The 20670-nt window shown below is 45.4% G+C and overlaps 1 protein-coding gene across 30 annotated transcripts in view; it reads right to left on the bottom strand.

The window, feature by feature from the left end:
- Positions 1 to 9635: 9635 nt before the first annotated feature.
- Positions 9636 to 20670, bottom strand: part of MARK3 (microtubule affinity regulating kinase 3) — a 67967-nt gene continuing 56932 nt past the window's right edge. For 20 of the 30 annotated variants that reach the window (XM_087747805.1, XM_087747811.1, XM_087747801.1 and 17 more), the window contains 2 exons: positions 16828 to 16872; positions 13950 to 14590 (listed from right to left, as the gene is read on the bottom strand). In XM_087747805.1, coding sequence (XP_087603931.1) covers positions 14245 to 14590; positions 16828 to 16872 — 391 coding nt within the window. In that variant the 3' untranslated portion in view covers positions 13950 to 14244. Of the gene's footprint in view, positions 9837 to 12076; positions 14591 to 16827; positions 16873 to 20670 lie in introns of those variants that run through there. The other 10 variants (XM_087747800.1, XM_087747803.1, XM_087747809.1 and 7 more) reach the window with 4 other exon arrangements.

Here is a 20670-nt window from a genome sequence, read left to right as displayed (position 1 = left end):
AAAGCAGGGAAGAGCCAAGGAGAAATCTCCTTGCGGGGTGAAAGCAGGGTCGGAAAGCCGAGGCATGAGCGGCGCTGCCCTGGCAGCCTGTGTTCCCTCGTTCTCATGGAAACAGGAGCAATGCCCTCCAGCTCGGCTGTTTTCTCAGCTCATTTTTAAACGCAGCTCCTAGTTACGCTGGCGAGCGTTTCAGGAGCCCCCATCCCGGGGGCTCCCCCCGGCAGGACCCCGGGGTGGCCTTCAAGGAGCAAGGCAACGCCGCGAGGCTCAGGAGGGAGAGCTGCCCTGTGCCGGGCGAGCGCTATCTAATCAGGGCGATGCCTGGAGCCCCATAAATGGCAGCGCCAGCGAACCCCAGCCCTGCACGCCGAGGAGGCTCTGACAGGCCGGTGGTAGCTCCCGTGTCTGCTGTAGGTCAAAGTCACATTTGGCAGAGGCCAGGAGCACAAGCTGGCATCTTTTGACTTCCCCTCTACACTGAGCAGGCGAGGAAGCTTCTAAATAAAAAATCGCCCTTGGCCCAGGCACAGGAAACAGCCGCCTTTCGCGTCGTTGGGTCGAGCAAGAGACTTCCAAATCAGGGCATCGTGGTCCACCCGCGGCCCTCGCGGTGCCTGTGTGCAAGCTCTGAATGGGGAATGCTCTCTTCTCCCCACGCTAGTAACGGGTAACTGTCTGTTCCTATTAAAGGAATAGTTTAAACAATAGTTTAATCTCCAGCTGGGTTGATGTTCACACAGGCTGGAAGCTACAGCCCAGCAGAAATCCTTGGCAGGCCTCGTTAGGACCTCAGATGCTCATGATTTTGTGAAGGGTGCAGCTCCAAAACACAGCAGGGCATTGCCGTTACAGCCAGGGGCGATGGGTCCCAGGAACCGAGCCCCCACCCCACCACTTGGGTGGTGTTTCCATGGGGCAGGACCCTCCTGCCCTGCCCTGGGGCAGCCCCCCATCAGTGGGGGCTCGCATGACCTGCAGGTCTGAGTGATGCTTTCTGAGCCTGAACATCACTCCACAGGTGACAAGAACGCAGTTCAGGAGAGGGGGATGTGGCACCAGCCCCTTGAGGTCTTGAAGGACAACCTCCACTACAGGGGGTGGACAGGGCAGGCCAGCACCCACCAGACGCGAGGGGCTGGCAGCAGGGGACCACACTGCTTGCAGTGAGTGGGGTCACGGCACATGAGCGCACCCACCACTGGGAACCCCGGCACCCAGCTGGATTTGGGTTGGGCTCAGGGACGCTGAGCTTGGCAGGCGGTGAAGGCTGCCACCACAACCATCTGTGATCAAATGGCGACAGCAGACAGGGCACAGCCCCTCACTGTCCAGGATTTGGTTACTTCCAACTGCATCACTCTCCAAACCCAGGCTGACTCCACAGCAGCAGGCTGCGGACAGGTCTCCACACAGCTTTGGAGCTATATTTCCAAACCATCCATCTGCAGGCCACAAACCCAGGGCCACCACGAGTTGCTGCAGTTTTGGGGCTGACCTGTTTTAAACCACAGATGGTCCCTCCTGTCACCTCAGAGTCCACCAAGCTGAACGGGGCCAAACCTGACATGATGTTTCCTGCAAAGCGTTAGGGTTTCTGCTGATGTGCTCACCCCACTGAGGTTCAGCTCGGCCCAGAGGTTCACAAAAGCTGTAGCTGCCATTGCCCCAGCGCAGCGAACAGGGAAAAGAGCTCCCTTGCTTTTTCCTGCGTGCACACCAAGGCATCGAGCTTTGCCTTTAGCTCAGGCACAGCCAGGCCTGGCCGCCAGCGTGCTGAGCCACCTCCGTCCCTCCTGTCTTCTCCTCCTCCCAGCTCCCCAAAGGCAAGGAGAGACGCGGGCTCATCACAGCGGAAGATTACTTTTTCCACGGAAACAGATGCTTGCTTCAGCCGACACGTTGTCTTTGTGTTGAGCTCGATCCCACCTATTCTGATTGTCACTGTTGTTATTATTTCCATAACCATTTTTCCTCCAGAGTGCTGGCGTGTTCTTGCTCCGGGAACACACAGCCCTGCCCTCTCCCAGGGCTCAGAGGCTTCAAAAGGCATCTGAGACACCTGTCCTTCCTGGTAACAAGTACTCCTTCCTTAGATCCTCTGGGGACATCGTCTGCAGTGTGTCGCATGTGGGGAGGAGCTGCCCAAGAGAGCAGGACCGTGGCCATGGCAGGAGGCACAGCCTGCCAGCAGCCAGCCCGGGAACCGCAAGTGCTGGGGCAGGAGGGAAAGCAGCGAGGCTCTTGGCTAGCACCAAACCAGAGGGCGGCTTTGCTCCTTCTCTGCCAAAGGAGAAAACTTTCCTTGAATTCAAGCATATGACAGGCTAAGCAAGAGCCAACACTCGAGGTTTATCTGGGTTGCTGCTGGCTCAGGGATTCACAAAACAGCTTGCTGCTTCCTTCAGCGGTGGTGGTGAGATGGTCACAGTTGCCCATCCAGGGAGCCTTCAGCATATGTTCCCCAGCTCCCTCCTGGGGACCTGCACAGGACAGCTCCTGTCCAGCTGACACAGGCGGCCATGCTTCGGCCGTAGCCAGGGTTGTCAATGAGATGAACAGCCCTTTTCAGCGCTGCTTCAAACAGATACCAGCTCCTTACAGTGAGTATTCGAGAGACTTTCTGGCTCCCCAGAGACATGACTGGCCGACCATCTGCCTGAGTTGACTGTGAATATTTATGACCTCCAAAAAAGGACAGCAGCAGCTTGTGCGCAGGACAAATAACCGTAGGGTTGATGAATTATGCCTCCTCCTAGTTCTTTGCTGAGCTGTGACTGTAATACAGCCTTGAAGGTCCTCCTGATGATGAAGATCCTTGGATGCTGTGAACCCCTTTCCCTTCTCCAGGAGAGAAAATTTCAACAAAGTTCTCACAACACCGTGAAAAATCATTGCTTTACTTTGCCAAAAAGAAAATTTGGGACCTTCTCAAACTACTCTGCTTACATCTACCAACAGAGAGCTTTTGTTGTCCTACACGTCAGCCTACCCACACTCATTGTGGCGGCCAGAAAGAGATCTAACTTGAGACTTGGGAAAGCCTGACTCCTACTCTTCCTGCCTTGTGACAGACACTTGCACAAGCAGCACCGCTCCCCACGTGTGAGGCCAGGACCTTCCCTTCCCCTTTCGCACAGGGGTCAGCCTGGCCGACGTGGAAGGTCCTTCTGAGGAGCGGCCAGCAGAAGAGCATCCAGCCAGCCAAAGGAGAAGTTGATCTAGCAACTAGACAAGAAACCAGGGCTAGGAAGTGTCCTGGCCCCAACCCAGCCTGGATTCAGGCCAGAAAAGAGAAATGAAACCAGCTGAGATAGGGAGAGGCTTTTTGCTATGATTAGGCTGTGGTTTGTCCTTCATCCTCCAGCTCGCTTCCACCTGGGGCAGCACCTGCCACGGCTGCTGCAATGCAAGGTAAGATGGCAGCAGACCAGGGCGCTCTTTTGTGGAAAACCGTAACTAGAGAAGGATCAGTGGGTGTTCTTATTTCTTGTTGGTGCTCCTCTACACCTGCCAGGCCGGACCCTCACTGCAGGCAGGCCGGGCTGGTGTCCAGTGGTGATGGTGCATTGGTGGTATGGGGATTGACCTAGAGGGGTGCAGCATAAGGCTGCTATGAGCACCAGACAGGGAGGAGGAACAACAAGTGACTCTCCTCAGAACTGACCCAATCCTTCAGCAATGCCTGGGAGGAGGGTGCTGAGGGAGGGAACCGCTGCTACTCCATTTTCGAATCTATTGATCTATTCTACCTACTTGAAAATAGAATAGAAGCAGAGATCAGATCACTCCAGCCTTTCCTCTTCTGGACTCGGTTCCACTTCTTCTCAGTCTCCTGCTTCAGGAGATGGCCTAGTTAGGGACCCCGTCACCCGCAAAGACAGATTTTAGTACCTTTTCCTGAACCTCAGCCCACTCCAGGATTTTCCACATGGCAGCTGGTGAGTGGGATTGCTGGCAGGCCTTTTTGTCTCTGATGGCATCAAGGCTGAGCAGGGCTGTGTTCTAGCTCCTACCGGGTTTAACACCTCATTTCCTTCGTTATGTGCCCCAGAAACATGGGGAAAGGAGGCTGTGCACCCTTTAGGCTCAACAGCAAATCGTACAACACCATGCAAGCACAGACAGCTTGCTGCGCTACGATCTGAAGAACTGGTCTGGGAGCTCAGATTTGCTGATGACCACATCTCCTCTTTGTGAGCACACTGAAGCTTTCTACATTGGCACAAAGCCTTCATCAGAGCACGGAGAGCTGGTGGAGCTCCTCCTAAGCTGCACAAAGAGGGTCCTTGCTGCAGAAGCTACCCGTGCAGCAGCCCTTTGGTCTTGCATGAGAAGCCAGGCTGGAGGGTGCTCTGCAGCTGGGGTGGGTGTCAGGCACTGCTTGGAGAAGAGACTGAGGCTTAGTTCTCCTGTCAGCCTGGAACGAGCATGAATGCCAGGTACTCCAGCTTAGGTAGTCACCACCGGGACTGGAGGTGCCTTCTCTTCTGTAGTGCACTTATACACACCTATAGAGCCTGGCTCCTTCATGGTGTACTGCAGCATCATGCAAGGCGTCCAGACAATCCTCCTTTAGCACAGCCAGTTCAGCATGGCCAATATTGCACAAGAGGTCACTGCCAGCATGACCCAGATGTTGGCGATGTCCCCAACGAGGATGCTTGTCCGTATGGTAATTAAAGAAAGGGCAAGTTACAGCAACGAGCATTGACATCGCATGTTTGCTGTAATCTTCAGAGCTGTGTTCTGCACGAGGGTAATTCTATTTGAAAAGACTGACAGACGGTATTGTTTCCATTGCTGCGGACACAGAGAAATGGAAGCTTCTGGATTTGCCCCCTGGGCAGGCTGCAGGGTGCTTGGGCTGGGCAGAGGACACGGCTTCAGCTATCCCAGCCCCAGCAAAGGGTTCAATAAAGACTTGGATGTCATACCAAAAGTACACACAAATTTGAGGAGATACTGGTAAAAAGGTTTGAGCTGTTGGAAAAACAACACAGAACTCATAACAGAGATGGACCAGCACCCTCCCCGCCCCCCTTACTTTTCTTCCTATATTCTGTGGGAAGCCACTTTCGCACTGAATCAGGGGCTCCCAGCTCTCAGGCCGTGGGGCTTCTGCAGGTTGAAGTTGTGTAGAAGGGGATTTCTCAGGAGCTCTGGGTGCAGCAGGCCAGCATAGCTTAGACTTGCTAAGTAAGGGCAAGAAATTACCATTTTCTGTCTCCAGGCATACACTCCTTGCTCTAATAAGCAGCAAAGGTCGAGCGCTGCTGGCAGCAGAGCCCTAGCACAGTGTCCCACATGGCCCTTGGGGAAGAGTGTGGGGGGGAAATCAGACCCTTTTAGAGGTCAGAATTTGGCCTCCAACCTCTGCAATGCCCTACCCACGGGGTTACTCTATCACCAGTGAATTTAGCAGCACAAACCCCGTTTCTCTGCAACCAGCCGATACCACAGAAGAGGTGACTGCCACCACCACGCTCCACCTGTCACCAGCCAGGACACTTACATATGCCATAGGTAAAGATAAAAGGGTAAGTTACAGCAGCGAGCGTAACAGGTGCCATCAGCATAACCACAAATTTCAATGCAATACCATGCTGATCCAGAGCTTTACTTCCAGGTTTTTCGTTTTCCATTTAGCAGCATGTCTATCTTTGGTTCAGTCCAAATTTAGGACTTGTTTTCATCCCCTGCCTTCCCCAAACTCAGCTGCTAAATCAATGAAACTCAGCTTTGCAGAGTGAAATGCTGAACGCTACTGCTTCCAAGCCATACAGAAAACTGGAAAAAGGCATCATCTGAGTGACAAAACAAGGCACGGATGAAACATTCTTTATTCTCACATGTTGTTGTAGGACAGAAGGGGAGGGTAAGGTAGAGGTAACAGTAAGTTAATGAGAGATGCTGGATGCTGGTTAAATAAACAGCGTGTCTCCCCATAAACCTTGGCTCTCATCCCTCCTTTTTATTTTTATCCTTGACAAATGCTTTTGTCACTGACTTTGCTTTTACTGCTTTGCAAAGGTGGTTCCACATTTCACCGCTTCTTCAGCAGAATTAGCCAGATGCAAAATAGTCAAGAAAAAAAATAATCTGTCTTACATCATGCAATACTCACCCTGGCAGACCAAGCTAACAATATCAGCAATAGAAAGAAAATTGGAGAACAGTCTTTGGTATTTTAAGTTACGCAAGTCATTAAGTGGACAAACTAGAGCTCAGCTCCCTTTTGTGCACAGCAGAATTCATCCCTATTCCATCAGGATTCACCCCAAGCGCAGCTCTGACCTGAAAAGTGACCTTTTAAGGAGAGCTGCCTCTTCATCCAGCAGATCTGGTCCCTGCTGTGAACTGTCACGGTTTTTAGGCTGCTTTCCCAGAGAAACAAGCCTTATGTAGCCATGCACTGTGTGTGAGCGCCTGTGCTTGTGTCCGCTCGATCCGTCCTCCCTGTAGCTGCTGAACCTGCAAGCTCGCTTCAACCAGAATCGATGGGCAGATTGGAGATAAACGTCCCTGCAAGGCCCCTGAAAACAGAGCTCAGAAGAGGAGCGGGCCTCTCCATGCAGCCCCTGCGAGCTGCAGCGTTACCCCAAGAGCTGTTTGCACCATGAATACAGTGGTTGCTGCTCCCTGGAGAGCCACAACAGGACAGTCCTGCCCCTGCCCACACCGCTCCTCGCTGGGGCATTTTGCTCTTGCGCTCCTTGCCCACCACTGTGCAGGCCCTGCATACATTACAGAATACTTCTAATTAACTATGCTTTCTGGTGAGGTGTTTGATGCCACAGTAAGTCTGGAAAGCACCTAGGAACTGAAGTCATCCCAAAGAGATGACTCTCCTTCCTCCTTATCCTAGGGACTGCTCTAAATTCAACCATGCACTACAGCCTCGTACTTGAGTTAAACTGTCCCCCAGGTCTGAAGAATCACTTCAGCAACCTAACACCGAGGAGATCCCTTTGCATTTGCCAGGCTCTGTACCACAGACTAGGGTTGAGACGCTTCGGGGGGCCCTGGAGCACTTGTACTCCTTTCCCCAGCTAGAACACCACTTACAGACCTGGTCTGGAAAGATTCACGGAGCTCTGACGCCACAGGAGACCTCAAAAAGGGACTGTCCCTTGAATCTAGACTTTAGCTCGAAGAAGCATTCGGCCAGAAGGGTTCAGCCAAGGCTCATCTCTGGAGATAAGGAGAAAGCAACAAGCTTCAGATGCCATAAAGAGGTTCATAAAGGGGTCAGTTAGATAAAACCACTAAAATATATATATTTGACCCTACAAATTTGCTCTGGTGGCTGCTCCCAGATTGGTGATGAGGAACAAAACTTCCCGACAGCAAAATTCTGCTTTTGTTGCTCCCATGGCACGGCCACGCACGAAGCGATGAGCCCTGCACACGCCGCGACTCCCACCGCAACCAACGCTGTGAGGGCATCGCCTTGGGAGGCGCAGGAAGGGGCTCGGCAGCAGCCGATGGGGTCTGTAGCTGCGGGAAGGAGGGGACGAGCTGCAGGGCTCCTTCACAGAAAGAACACGGAGAAGTCTGAGATCGGCCGAAATAAATAGCTTCTCCATTTCCACCCGCTGAATCCAAACACCCCAGCGATAAATATTAGTACCAGTCACTGTTAATCCCCTAACAGCAAAACTTTGATTACAATAAAAGTGAAAGCTGCAGCAAAATATGTAATCTGAAAAAAATCCTGAGCAAATAAGGAAGCTTCACTTCTTGCCTACTGAAAGCACAAGCGACAAGATTTGTTTGAAGATTAAAACAGACCGCAGGCATGGAAAATACCAAGCATAAAGCTTTAGAGAGTTACTTAATACAGTGAAATACAAATGGCAAGTGATCCCAGATTATTTTAGAAGAGGCTGGCTGCAACTTACAGCCTTGATTAGACCAATTACTAAAGGATGAACAGCAAAATACCTTCAGTAATTAAATTTCCGAACAGGAAAACAAAGATTCTTACTCTTTAAAAAGCTGGAAATGAGTTTAAATATTCAATATTCCTTTTACCTTTCTCAGCAGAAAAGCCTGCTGCCCAACATGGTCGTTTTCTAGGAAAGGAGACAGAACGAGGCTTGACAAAGAAGTGGAAAAGGGTTTTGCAGCCCTACAGGTTTTCCATAGCAAAGCTAAAGACCATTTAACTACACCTCAGCTCCGAAAGCAATAAAACATAATGGAAAGCTAAACATAGCATTAGGGTATTTTTCAACCTGAAAAATATGCAACTTTGGTCAATATCTTGTGGTACATTTTCCCCCTAATGCTTTTAACAGTAAGTCAAAGTTTGCCGAGCGGATGGCAACACCGATAACCGATGTGAAATCGCTGCTCTGCGTGGAGCAAGTGATCCTTGGAGCTCTTCTCTCAAGATATTCCAGATGAACACAACCAGAGCCCCGTTTCTGCATTTGAGAGACATCCTGTGGCCACTGCAGACACTGCAACGTCCCTCTGTGCAGCTCGCCCGTCCTTCCAGGAGGGACCAACCATCCGTCCATCCATCCATCCGTCCATCTGTCCATCCATCCGTCCCCCGGCCCTGCTGGGCAGCCCCACGCCGCCAGCCCCTGCTCCTGCTCCTTTGGGCACCGCAGACAGAGGACAATTAAACAGATGCTCTCAAGTGTCTCCAAGCTCCTCTCAGGCCGGTGTTTTTTCCATCTATGCGGAAACATGTGCGAAAGCACTTCACTTCATGCCTTTTGGCTGGGTAAGCCGGGGGGGGGGGGATAATTCTGTCCTTAGAAAGACTTTGCTGTTTCTGTTCAACTACAGGGCTCGCACTGAGCCGAGGTCTTGGTAAGAGACGCTCCAAGGAAACAGGCCTTCACCTCCAGATAGGCAAATGATTGAAAACTGTGTGATTGTAACACCAGTAGCAGTTCGCTTTCCGATTTTGCATCCCCATATGCTTTAACAGAATTATTTTCATGGTGAGATATTTGAGTATCTGATTTTTATTCACCTAATACTTTCAGTGTGATCAGCAACTACAAGGAAACATGAACTGTGTAAATATTTTGGTTTTACGCCCTGAATTGCATAAGGATTTTATTAAATGATAACATAAGGGTATTAACGGGATGACTGAGAACAGCAACATTTCTATGCCTTGAAATTCAATGCTGTCGTTCCCACAGCAACCATAACCATGGCCGCCCCGCATTAATTTTACATCCGAGTCTCAGAACACACGGTTCCAAGTGCTCAACACACATAAGCAAAAAACCAAGCAAAAGCATTTTTTTCTGCAATAAATATCTTACCTGCCAAGTCGCAACCACTAAGAGGTGTTAATGGCACTTGTAGGTGAGGACGAACTCCCAACTCAGGGCCATTAATGCCCTGAACGCAGCTGCTCTGCACAGATATTTACAGGATTCATAGTCTTAGTATTGACACAGCTTCTGTTCTCAGTTATTGCTGGAATGAGAGCCCACTGTTTGTACCAAAGGTTAGAACACTCTCGGAAAGCTAAAAAAGAGCAGTTAAGGGTCTTTCAAATTCTTTTGCTTCAAATAGCATACTGTTTCACCTTCAGAAGCATGGGGTGAAGAGACTCCATGGTTTTGCTCCCTTTATCCAGCCCCTTTCCTTGGAGGCAGTACCTGGTAGTGCATGAAGCAGAGACCAGCAGAAACAGGAACACAAAAACCCATCGAGCTGAGTAAGTTTAAGGGTTAGCTTTTTGCTGCTTAGTTCGTCAGAAGTAAGGAGCACACACACCCACGGTTACTACATTTGTGTTGTTTCTTGGACTTCTCCTCTCTCAGCATTTACTGCCACTGTAACACAGGACACCGATGGGCCTGTGGAATGAAGAAGTGTGACTTTTAAAACAATTCCTATTAATTGCACTAGGTCGAGCTTTTACCCAAAACTTCGGTTGCTTCTCGCTGGGTAACAGTTTCTTCTCTGAAGCGATGGAGTAATGGTTGGTGGTGAGACCAATGAAACAATTCACTGCTAGTGGTGGGAAAAATTCCTGCCAAAGGTGGGATTTTCACCACCACACTTCATCAGAATGTCAGATCCGGGGTTTAATGGGCAGCACCAGTGATTTGTAATAACGTGAGCCTATCTTTGCAGGAAAGCTCCAGGGCTTTTCTATGAAAACTTATAGAAATGAGATTGTATTGACAAGTTAGAAATATGGGAAACTGAAAATCTACATGTTTAAAATTAAACATTAATCTACAGTAGGACCAGCTTTGCAAAACCGTATGCCATATTTCCTAAACATCTGCAATGTGAATTGGAGAATAAAATTTTACATTAGTATCCCCCCCCCCCCCCCCAAGGCAGAAATACCATCTACTAACCAAGATTCTCAAATATTTAACTCTTCAGGTTACAAAGACAAGACACGGTCTTGGACAGCTGATCACAGACGGCACAGCAAGAAACAGCTGGCCACACAGTTCTCTGTATCTCAGAGGCTGCCTCCGAACTCGTGGCGTTCTCTGTATCTGATAGAGAACGCCACGAGTTTGGAGGCGGCCTCTGCCCGTAGCCAGCGAGGTACCCGGCCCCTTCGGGAACCGAAACCAGCAGAACCAAGCGGGTTTTACCTTGAAGTGGCCGTGGAGGTACTGCTGCTCCAGACCAGGGCTTAGCAGAGAAAACCCAAAGTTCTCTGGGTTGGCCGCAGTCGTAATTAAATTGCAATCCACAGCACACTGTGGGAAAGACCGATTAAAAGTCTCTACACTTTATCCCAATAGGCCCATGTACATCTGAGCTTTTAACTGAATTGGGAGAGAGCTCTACTTATATTCCAGATCTGCTACAATCTTTCCATATGACTAGAAGGACTCCTGAACCTCTGACTTAATTTCTTTAACATAAACACATGGATACTAATTTCAGATATTTTTTTTTTTAAATTTACCTTGACAAAAAATGCTGCGATTAAAAAAAATTTGGGATACAGTATCTCACCTACATTTGATCTTGAAATTTCACTGTAGTACAAGAGAAAAAGGTGAACCTTGAGCAAACCTGTACTAAAAATCTCTGAACCCACTAAGATTGGACCAGATGCTGTAGCTTGAATAAAAGTAGCATGTGAAACACTTAAGACTCGCAGGACTAGCTGTTCCTCTAACCCACCTCCCTCTACTTCTTTTCAACATGGCTGAGGACCTTAGACCTTCTGAAGGGGTAAAACAGACTGAAGTTTTAGAAAGCCCAAGTGCCCGAAAGGTTTGCAGGAGAAAAAGTTTATCTGAACTTGTTTGGTCCTGCTCAGTGTTCAGATTTTCTTTTTTAATGTACGTATCTCTAAAAACCTTTAACTTAAAGCAGTCAACTCCCAAACCAAACTGGCATTTTTCCCTGCCAGATCCAGCAACCAAGAGACACCTTCAGAACTGGGTGACACGGGTTTTAGTGATGCAAACCTTTAGTCACAAGCGCATTACAAACACCCCCCAACAGACCACTCGGACCACGCGTTCTGGGACACCAGTCACACCATTGCATAAAACCACTTCTCGGGTGCTAGACACGCATCTCAAAACACCTAGTCCTGCTGCTACCTCCTCACCACATATTGACCTCCGATTATTTTTAAAACTTGTCCCTTAAGGAGAGAAAAACCAGCTGTAGGTCTGCAGAGTCGTATCACCAGCAGTGCTGATCAACCTACACAGATCCCCAAGGAATATGAACACGTAAAAGGCCTGTGTCCGGGAAGAAGTTCATCTTTGGTTTGGAGATCTGAAGGAAGCCGTTTTCCTTTCCAGGCAACTCCTAGAGGCTTGAAGAGTGAGCATGCGGTATGCTAAAGAAACAAGGGTATGTTCTTGCAACTTGGTAATTTTACAAGGCATTTGGTAAGGAATCTGTTAAAAATCTGTTTCTGATTATTTCTTTGGGTTTTGGTTTGTTTTTGTTTTTTTTTAATACCTCAAATACAGATTTACTCTGAAAGAACCTTTTGAGAACACTTTAAGAAAAATACTTCAGTACAAACTTTAAATATCCAAAGTATGATACTGGTGCACTTTCTAGAAACAATTACATACTTAACAGGTGAAGTAGGAAGACAGTATTTCAGAAAACATTTAATATGAAATCTTTTGGAACTTCCATCGAATACAGATTTACATCATTTTATCAGAACACTTTTTCAGTTCAGACAACAAAGTGCACTGCCAGGTGAAAAAAATACATTGGGAGGAGTGCTTAAAACGTAGGAAGTGAAAGGACAGGTGACCATTCACCTGAGAAAGTACGACTGCCCTGAAATGTCTTATTGCTATTACAAAATGGAATTTTCATGGAAAAAAAAAAAAAATCATACTGAGCAGCACAGGTACGGCCAGAGCACTGAAAGCCAACTGAACTCCAGTAGCACCTGGAGTTCTCAAGCCATGGTGTGACACAGAATATACAGAGAATAAAATGCAAATTCAGGAATATTTACTACATTTAACAACCATGATTACCCTTTAAACTAGCATAATCAATATCAATGCTTAGGGAAAGAGAGGGGAAGTCTGCTGCCTTCACAGACTACAGATCACAAGAACTAACCTGCAAAATATTAAGGATTTTGCGTTTTCACCTCGGGTCAAATCTGAACTGTGTACTATGAATAACTATTAGCTCACTGCAAATTTAAAATGCAAATTTAGGCTCCAGTTTAAAGCACATGTTAAGTACATGCTTAAGTGCTTCACTGAAATATAACCATGAAACATTAATACAAAAAGTCAAGTAGATAACGCAGGATATTATCTACAGAAGTCCTTGGTGAAATAAACTGAGTATCAGTAGGAAACAACACATGAAGAAATCTCTTCATTCTAGTTTGCAAAAATCAAATCCGGCTCACCACAGTGATGGTTAAAAAGCAGGGACCATCCCAGAGTAGCTTCGCGTCCTACAGAAAGCTAGCTGGCCACCAGAGAGTTCATCCAGGGCGGGTTTCCACACTGCACGTTAAAAGAGCGACAGCAGACTCCCTCCGCAGCAGAAGCCAGAGACACAACTGGCATAAAGCCATCAAAAGCAATACAACCAGAGCCAAGTGGAAGCACGCTGGAAGAGAGCTGCAAGGAGAAGTTTGAACTGCTACTGCCTGTGGCTGTAGTTTAGCACGTTTGACATTGCAACAGAGATCAGTAGCCAATTTAATTCCCACTTTTGGGTTTCAATACCGTGCGCGCCCAGAATGCAAAGGGAAGCATTGCCACGCGTGCAGCAATACCTCAGAACGGCACCGACTCGGACGTAGCGACTTGCATCAAAGTACAGTCGGTATCTGAGAGTCCTTTTCTGCTTTGTATCAGTCTGACCTAGTCTAACGTGGAGAACTTGGTCTGAAAGAAAAAGTCACTAGTAAGCATTTAGCACATCCTTTTAGACTGCCTCATTCTGCAGAGGAACGGTGGAACAACGGAAGAGTGTTCTTAGCTGCGATCAATACTCATAAGCCAAAAGAACAAAGATACAGTTTTAGTAGTTTAGCAGAAGCAGAAGAATGGAAGCGTTTACCCAAATTTTAATGCACAAATCAACTACATTTTAAAAATTTGATTCAGACTTAAATAATAAATAGGTGGGCAAAATATAATGCAAGACTTACTCAGTAAAAGTGAATTTTTAATAATCTCATGAGATCTACTTAGAAAACAGACCTAATAATGTTCACAACCGTAAATCCAAACCCTTCACACACTTTTTTTTTTTTTTCTTAACACAGCAGTGAACTGTAAACCTGTATTTACTGGTTATCGCTTCAGTTATTTTAAATATTAACTCAAGTGTTTCCTCCTTGGCCATTTCAATTTTTAGCACCAAAATTAGCCCAAAAAGAGGTACTGGTACAGCTCGATGTTGTAAATGAATTGTTTACATATAATACTTTATATATTATACACACATACTGTACATTCACACGTCCACACAAACAGGAGGCATATTTAAATGAATATATTCTGTGTTTCAATTTGTTGTCAAAGACTTAGGAGCAATGGAAATAAAGCAGAAGGGGTAATATTTTACATAGTAGGCAACTTTAATGCTGTAGTGCACTTATAAAAAAGTCCAACTCTCCCTCCCAGCTCAGCAGCTTTTTTTTTTTTTTTTAATATCACTATTCAGAAGGATGCAGAAGTTATTGCCTAAATGTTATTCTATACATTTCCATTGGAATTCTCAAAACCACTTGAAATTGCTAACTAATTTACAACTTAACTATTTTTCTTGTTACAGCTTTAACTCATTGGCAATTTTGGAAGCAATGTTTTTAAAAGCTATGGATGTTCCCGATATCCGCTTAAAGCGAACTCCATTCAGGGACAGTCTTGGCAGTTTACACACCTCCATCTCCCACTGTACAAGATTTTCCGCGTGCCCATCTCCATGGACACAGAAAAGCAAGAAACGCTCTCTCTGTTCATAGTCACAATTATTGGCATCCAGGACCTTTCGTATTTCCCTCATCATGTCATTGGGATCCATGGAGCTGGTGGTTTTCATGCTCCAGGTAAAACGCAGCGACCGAGGCTTGGCTTCCTTGTTCTCGTCCTTCTGATCCACAGCTACATTGCGGCTGAAAGACAGGAATGTGTTAGTTAGCAGGGCCAGCTACTTCCTCCGCGTTTCATGTTAGTGAAGCAAACTAAACGCACACTACTGGTATTAGAGCAGCATCTAGAGGCTCTGGCTGCGAGCAATGCCCCGCTTTCCTAGCTGCTGTACAAACACACAGTCAAGGTAAAGCATTAGCTGTTGGGGCTGAAACGAAGGTATGGTACGACGGGTGACACAACTGGAAGTCACTGGAGTCAGGAGCAGGAGGGAAATGACCTTGTGGAGGCAGAACTACATGCATCACCTACGACTCGATTTTAAGGCAGGTTCTGCTCAAAGCCCTATTCTCAGGCCACGTGGACAGCTGAAACACCAGCTCTGTGCTAGAAGTTTCTGGAACATTCAAATAGCGGTGACTTGTGACAAAAGGGTGCTCAGCCCAGGTGGTGGGAGTGCCAGCCCATGGGAGGTGCCCACCCATACGCAATGGGGATGAGCCCATGCAGAAAGGTCCTGGGGGTTCCTCTGCACCTCCTCCTGTGCAGCAGGTTGGAGACCAAGCGCCGGGAGGGCCCACGGAGACCCACAGTAGCTAGGTGCAAGCAGGAGGAAGGACAGCAGGACTGGGGGACCTTGCCAGGGGTCGCACACCTACTGCCACCCGGTTCTGGGCAGGTTCGGTTTCACTCTGGCCTTCCGGCACTGGTGTTTGAGACGATCACTAGAGACCCACCACATTGTAGGCTACTGGGGTTACCTTCAACAGGGAGGAGATATTTTGTCTCTAAGTTGGTCAGTAATTTGTTTGATACCAATGACTGATAGAGGTAAAGCGATGAAATCTTTTGCTGCTACAAGCTATGCAGCTGAGTGCCTTTGAGGCTGAAATGCAGGAAGGAGAGCTGGACGTCGGTACTGGACACCTCCTCAACGTTGTTAGAAAAGATGGCAAATAAGAGGGTTACTATTACTGTCACAGTTTTAAGAGATAAAGCACAAAATATTGATGCTACCTTTCCCAAGTCTGCAACTTTTTTTTTTTAAATAAAAAAAGCTTTTCCTTTGGTAAGGATAAATAAAGTTATATAGGACAAAGAAAAGAAAAGAAACGTTCCAGAAATTTCTAGTTTGCAATGATTCTTCCACTTCGATTAAAATCAGTGGTCACGCAGCTAAAGAATGAGGAACTACATTTGGACCTCCAGGGAAAAAATATGGTAGATTTGCTTTATGAGTATTTGCACGCTGTCAGTCGCCTCTTCAAATTTACTTGTCCGCAGGACAAGAGACTGAAATATATTGACTGTCATGCTTAAATATTTTCTGAAAATACTTCACCTAACTGACCCCAAACCATGCAGTTTAGGTCTCATGTTGAGCTTCAAAGTTCAACTTACAATATTAAGTCAAGCTGCTCTTTAAAATAGTTGGCAATGAACTTCTGGTTACACAATGCTTTCCTTCTACCACCGTTAAGCAGAAAATTATGAAAAAGTTAAACAAAAAGTGATAGGAAGGTCAAATGAATATATTTCTCAAAGATAACCTATTTCATAATTTTACCTTCTATTAGAAAGGCTTCCAGTAACTGTGAGAGTCACAGCACTATGCTGTCAAATCCAGCTATGTGATTTGCCAGATGTTATAAAATCCAGCAAGCAAACTAAAGAGTACTTGGTTTTAACTTTAAGGTTTTAATTTAATAAGGCTGTAAGGGGGCAGGGGGAACACCAACTTTCATTCAATGCTCATTTTATTTTTGAAAGCTTTTTCTACTTGAAAACAGTTGGCAGAACCAGCACAAGTCTGATCATTTCTAGTACTTTTTGATATGCTGATTTTGGAAGAAGAGTATAACATGAAAAATATTGTTTAACTATCCGTGATTTTGGAGATGAGAAATATCTTATCACCCTTCAGTGGTTATCCTACACATTTGCAGCCTCGCTAGAGACCACTTACCTAGACATCTACAAGACAACAGCAAATTGTAATGACTAAAATGCAAAAAAAAAAAAAAAAAAAAAACAAACCCAAACAAACACACAGGGGAAAAGGCAACAGGAAAGATGAAAGTTTAGAACCAAGTCAGTCAGTGCTTTAATAGCTGTTTTGCAGACAGAAATGCTTCTTTGTTTAGTTTCAAAGCCTTACACAAAACAAAAGCTGCTGCCTGAAGCCACTATGCCACATAATCAAGGGGAGAAAGGTTCAAACTCACCTACGTAACATTTTAAACAAAAATTTTACCCTCACCTTGAGCCCTCAAATCTCCCGTTCCTCTCATATTCAGTCGGGAGCCTCATTGAAAAGAATGCAGAAGCAAAAGGAAGTGGGAAAGAGAAGACAAATCTTACACTACAATATACAATATCTGAGTAGCTGCTAAAAGATACTGCAATCATACCAAAGGTGTATTAAAATACAAAGCAACAGAGATGTAAAGAACTTCGTAGGTTAGACCAAATTCAGAATATAAATATTGTCAAACCAAATGGAAGTCTATAAACTACAGTTTTTAAAAAGACCATCATAATTTTTACAACGTATGTTTACATCTATTAATACTGTAGAACTCGCTGAATAAAGCTGAACTTCTAAAAGCAGAAAATGTGAAACCGAAGTTACAAAGTGTATTGAAGTTATTGTATTATTTCGTAAGTACCTCCTAAAAGAGAAATAATTCCCAACTATTTTTAGGCTAACGATATTTAAAAGTTTTATCTGGGAATATAATATATATTTGAAAAGATACCTTATTTACAGACAAGTCTGGTCATCCTGTGTGTTTACATGCACATCAGATCTGAGGTATTAGGTGTTTAAACAATACCAAATACCTTAACACAAAAGAACAAGATGCATATACATTTTAACAAAAGTTTAGACGTAAATGCAAGATTTCTCAAGCTGTGGTAACTCCATCCTATTAATTCCCACATTGACGCATCTTCCACATCTAAGACTAAGCTTAAGCCTGCTGTCTTCTTGCATGGCTTGAAGCTACCTTACTGATCACTACCGTTTTTTGAAAGCCCGGTATCAAGCAGAATTAAGGGCAAAACCATCTTCCTCTACCTTCCCATTAGTGCAGCACCATGGTTTGACATCTCAGCGTTAATTCTGCTCACAGGGAAGCTGCCTTTATAAGGCTTTTATCAAGACTACTCTAAGCTAGTACATGGCTTCACTGAATAACGTAAATTATTAAAACAGTTTGGTTGACAGGTGTCTAGGGATAGGAATGTAAGACAGTAAGCTTATTTTTTAATGTGCAGCGGTATTTATATCAGGATCTGTGGGGTGTTACAAGGCTTAATTTCCTCCTTTCCTTCCTTTGGAGGGTTGCAGCGAGGGAACAGGCTTGTAAGATGACTGCGCAGTCCCTGTCACAAGAGAACAGATGCTGTGCTAGCACCGTGAGGAGCATGGTGGCAGCACTCGCTGTACAGGCTATGGAGCCTGCTCCTCGTTCAAAATTCACGCTGCTACTGCAATAGAAATGAGATTAAGAAAGCAGTAAGTCACTCAGCTATGAGCTGCTTGTCACAACAGCATCCGATCAGAACCCTGCTCTCTGAGGCACTGCACAGCACACGGTATGACGGGGTCTCTGCTAGGAAACGTTGGCCACTGACTAATGAATGGCTGTCACGAGCAAAAAGTATAGGGAAGATAACGAGAAGAAAACAACTGACAAGTCCTCAGCTAATTCTAGTGCTTCAAAGTGGGTTTTTAATGGCAGTTATTTTCCTGAGATCTCGTGCTCCTTATCTGTGGTGGATATATAGGAGAAGGTAGAAAAGGATTTTTAAGGTCTCCATATATAGTCCATGAACTCATCCTTTACAAACACTCTGTAGGACAGAGAAGGGGGTAGGTGGGAAGGGAGAAACCTTCACGTGTACCAACTGAACAAATCCACACCTTTCAGATGATCTGGGAAAGGCTCGTTTTACTCGGCAAAGCAAGCAACAAGTTTGAAGACGCTGCTCAACTGAAAAATTGGGAGTACTTGAACTTTAAAGAGCCTACTGTATTCCTACGAAGTGGAAGATGGCAGCTTTAAGAGCTGCAAGCATTTATGGATTTTTTTTGTGGTTTTTGGTTTTGGGTTTTTTTGGGTTTTTTTGGTTTTTTTGTTGTTTTGTTTTTTTTTTTTTTTGAAACTTGCCAAAGGTTGTAGAAAACGAGAGCATAACCGGTCTCCCCAACATTGAATAATCTTACTGTTACTGGAATCCATCCAGAAAAGTCTGGGGGGGGAAAATCCCTAAGGATGTTCTTAGACCCTTTTCACATTGAAATTAAGCCAAACTATTCAGTTTCTAAACCACTGTACTCTAAGAAAGGCCATTATTTACAAAATACCTGCCACTTTGAAATAATAAACACTCTTTCATGGCAGCCTCTCAGAAAATCCTTACTTTGTTCAGTTTTTCCATGCATCAGTGTTCTGTTCATTTAGCACGAGGAACTGCTTTGGTGACACGCATCTTCAAATATGAGCCATCAGGCCAAGCTGTGGAGAGCTGTGCCAGCCTCTCTAGATGCTCCTTCCTTCACGAAGGACATGATTATGGTCCAGTTCTACAGCCCAGCACTGCTGCTTTGGGAACAGACACTTACTGTACTGCCAGTATTGTTTCGCTGGGTCTGCAAGTCAGATGCAGCCCTGAGGCCTCCTCGCTGCTAATACAATCTTTGCTTCTGCAGGAACCGCAAATTGCTAGTTTATGTTCTAAATTTTCTGCTTTTACAGACCAAGACGCTCCTTGGTCTTGAGAATGGAACAAATATACAGGCAAGTTATGTTCTCATTTGTCATGCAATGCCTATACACTATCTCCTTTACGGTTTGTGAAAGGCTTTCACAAATAAGAATGTTTCCATACATCTGTCCTGAGTTACGCTGTGTTTTCTATTCTTTACATCTTTGTACACTCTGCATTCAAAATTCAAGTAAACACAAAGAAAACTGTCTAAAAAGATATGGAAAAACAGCAAAAAGTGCAAGGCGCTAAAATAAGATGAAGTTATGGAAATGGAGAAAAGATGCTGCAATAAAATCCAGAACACAGAAAGTGATTTTTGCTGTCAGAAAAAAAGTTAGACTTCCACAATATGCAGATTGGCAAGGACAGTGCATGGTACAAGATATATATATGCGTGTGTATATATATATTTTATACCTCTGTGTACCGAGTACAGTATTAGAACTCAGTAGTTTAAAACGGAGTGACTGATTATCTAATTTTGTTCAGCTCCCTGAAATGATGTTGCAGTACTATATATATATGCTACTGAGTTACAGAAGTTCTTAAACTTAAAGACAGTGAGTTTAGGTAAGATTCATAGCACATAAAGCAAGAAGAAATTGCCAAAACGCCCAACATTTTAAATTTAATTTTGTACCGACATACAGATCAGGTATGGAGGGACACCACGCACACTTAAAACAGAATTTAAAAAGCACAGTCTAGTCCTGTGTAGGTGGTGTAAGACTTTGCAGATCTCTTATCCAAAAGACATATTCACGGAAGCTGCAGCAGCTATTTCCACAATAGTCTGAGATTCCTGGCCTCAAGTCAAAGGAAAATTTTTAGCAATGATTAAAAAAATTACCTTTTTGGAGTCTCAAATTTGAACAGCAACCTTCTAGTTTAAAACTGTACTCATATTAGCATTTTTCATCTTTCTTCAGAGCAGCAGAGTAACAAACTTATATGCATCCAGTTGTGAAGGTTGCACAGAGGACAATCCTTTGTTTTACAAGGAACGTGACCACAGGGAGACGAAAGCTCCGTCTCACAAAGTGGTATGCACCCCAAAGCTCACGATACAGGCTGGGTTAAAACTATTGCCGCTGCATAGTTTCATCTGTATACCGTGTTGGATGGTTTCTTTCCTTAACTAACGGTTGGTGCATGTTCCTTTTCTCAAGTCAGCTGTGACAATGCCAGACAACCCAACCAACACCAGTTCTAAACATAGGCATGTCTGGAAGAGCCCTGATTATTATTACTGTGGTGTGGAATTTACTCATTTAATCAGGTAGGGTACCTTTAGACTCAGATTGTACACAACAACCCCAAATTT

Source organism: Nipponia nippon, unplaced genomic scaffold, assembly GCF_047370975.1.
Source record: "Nipponia nippon isolate SJK-2023a ecotype South Korea unplaced genomic scaffold, ASM4737097v1 scaffold_11, whole genome shotgun sequence".
Lineage (NCBI taxonomy): Eukaryota > Metazoa > Chordata > Aves > Pelecaniformes > Threskiornithidae > Nipponia > Nipponia nippon.
The sequence above is the reverse complement of the archived record's forward strand: the minus strand, read 5'-3'. Positions and strand labels throughout refer to the sequence as shown.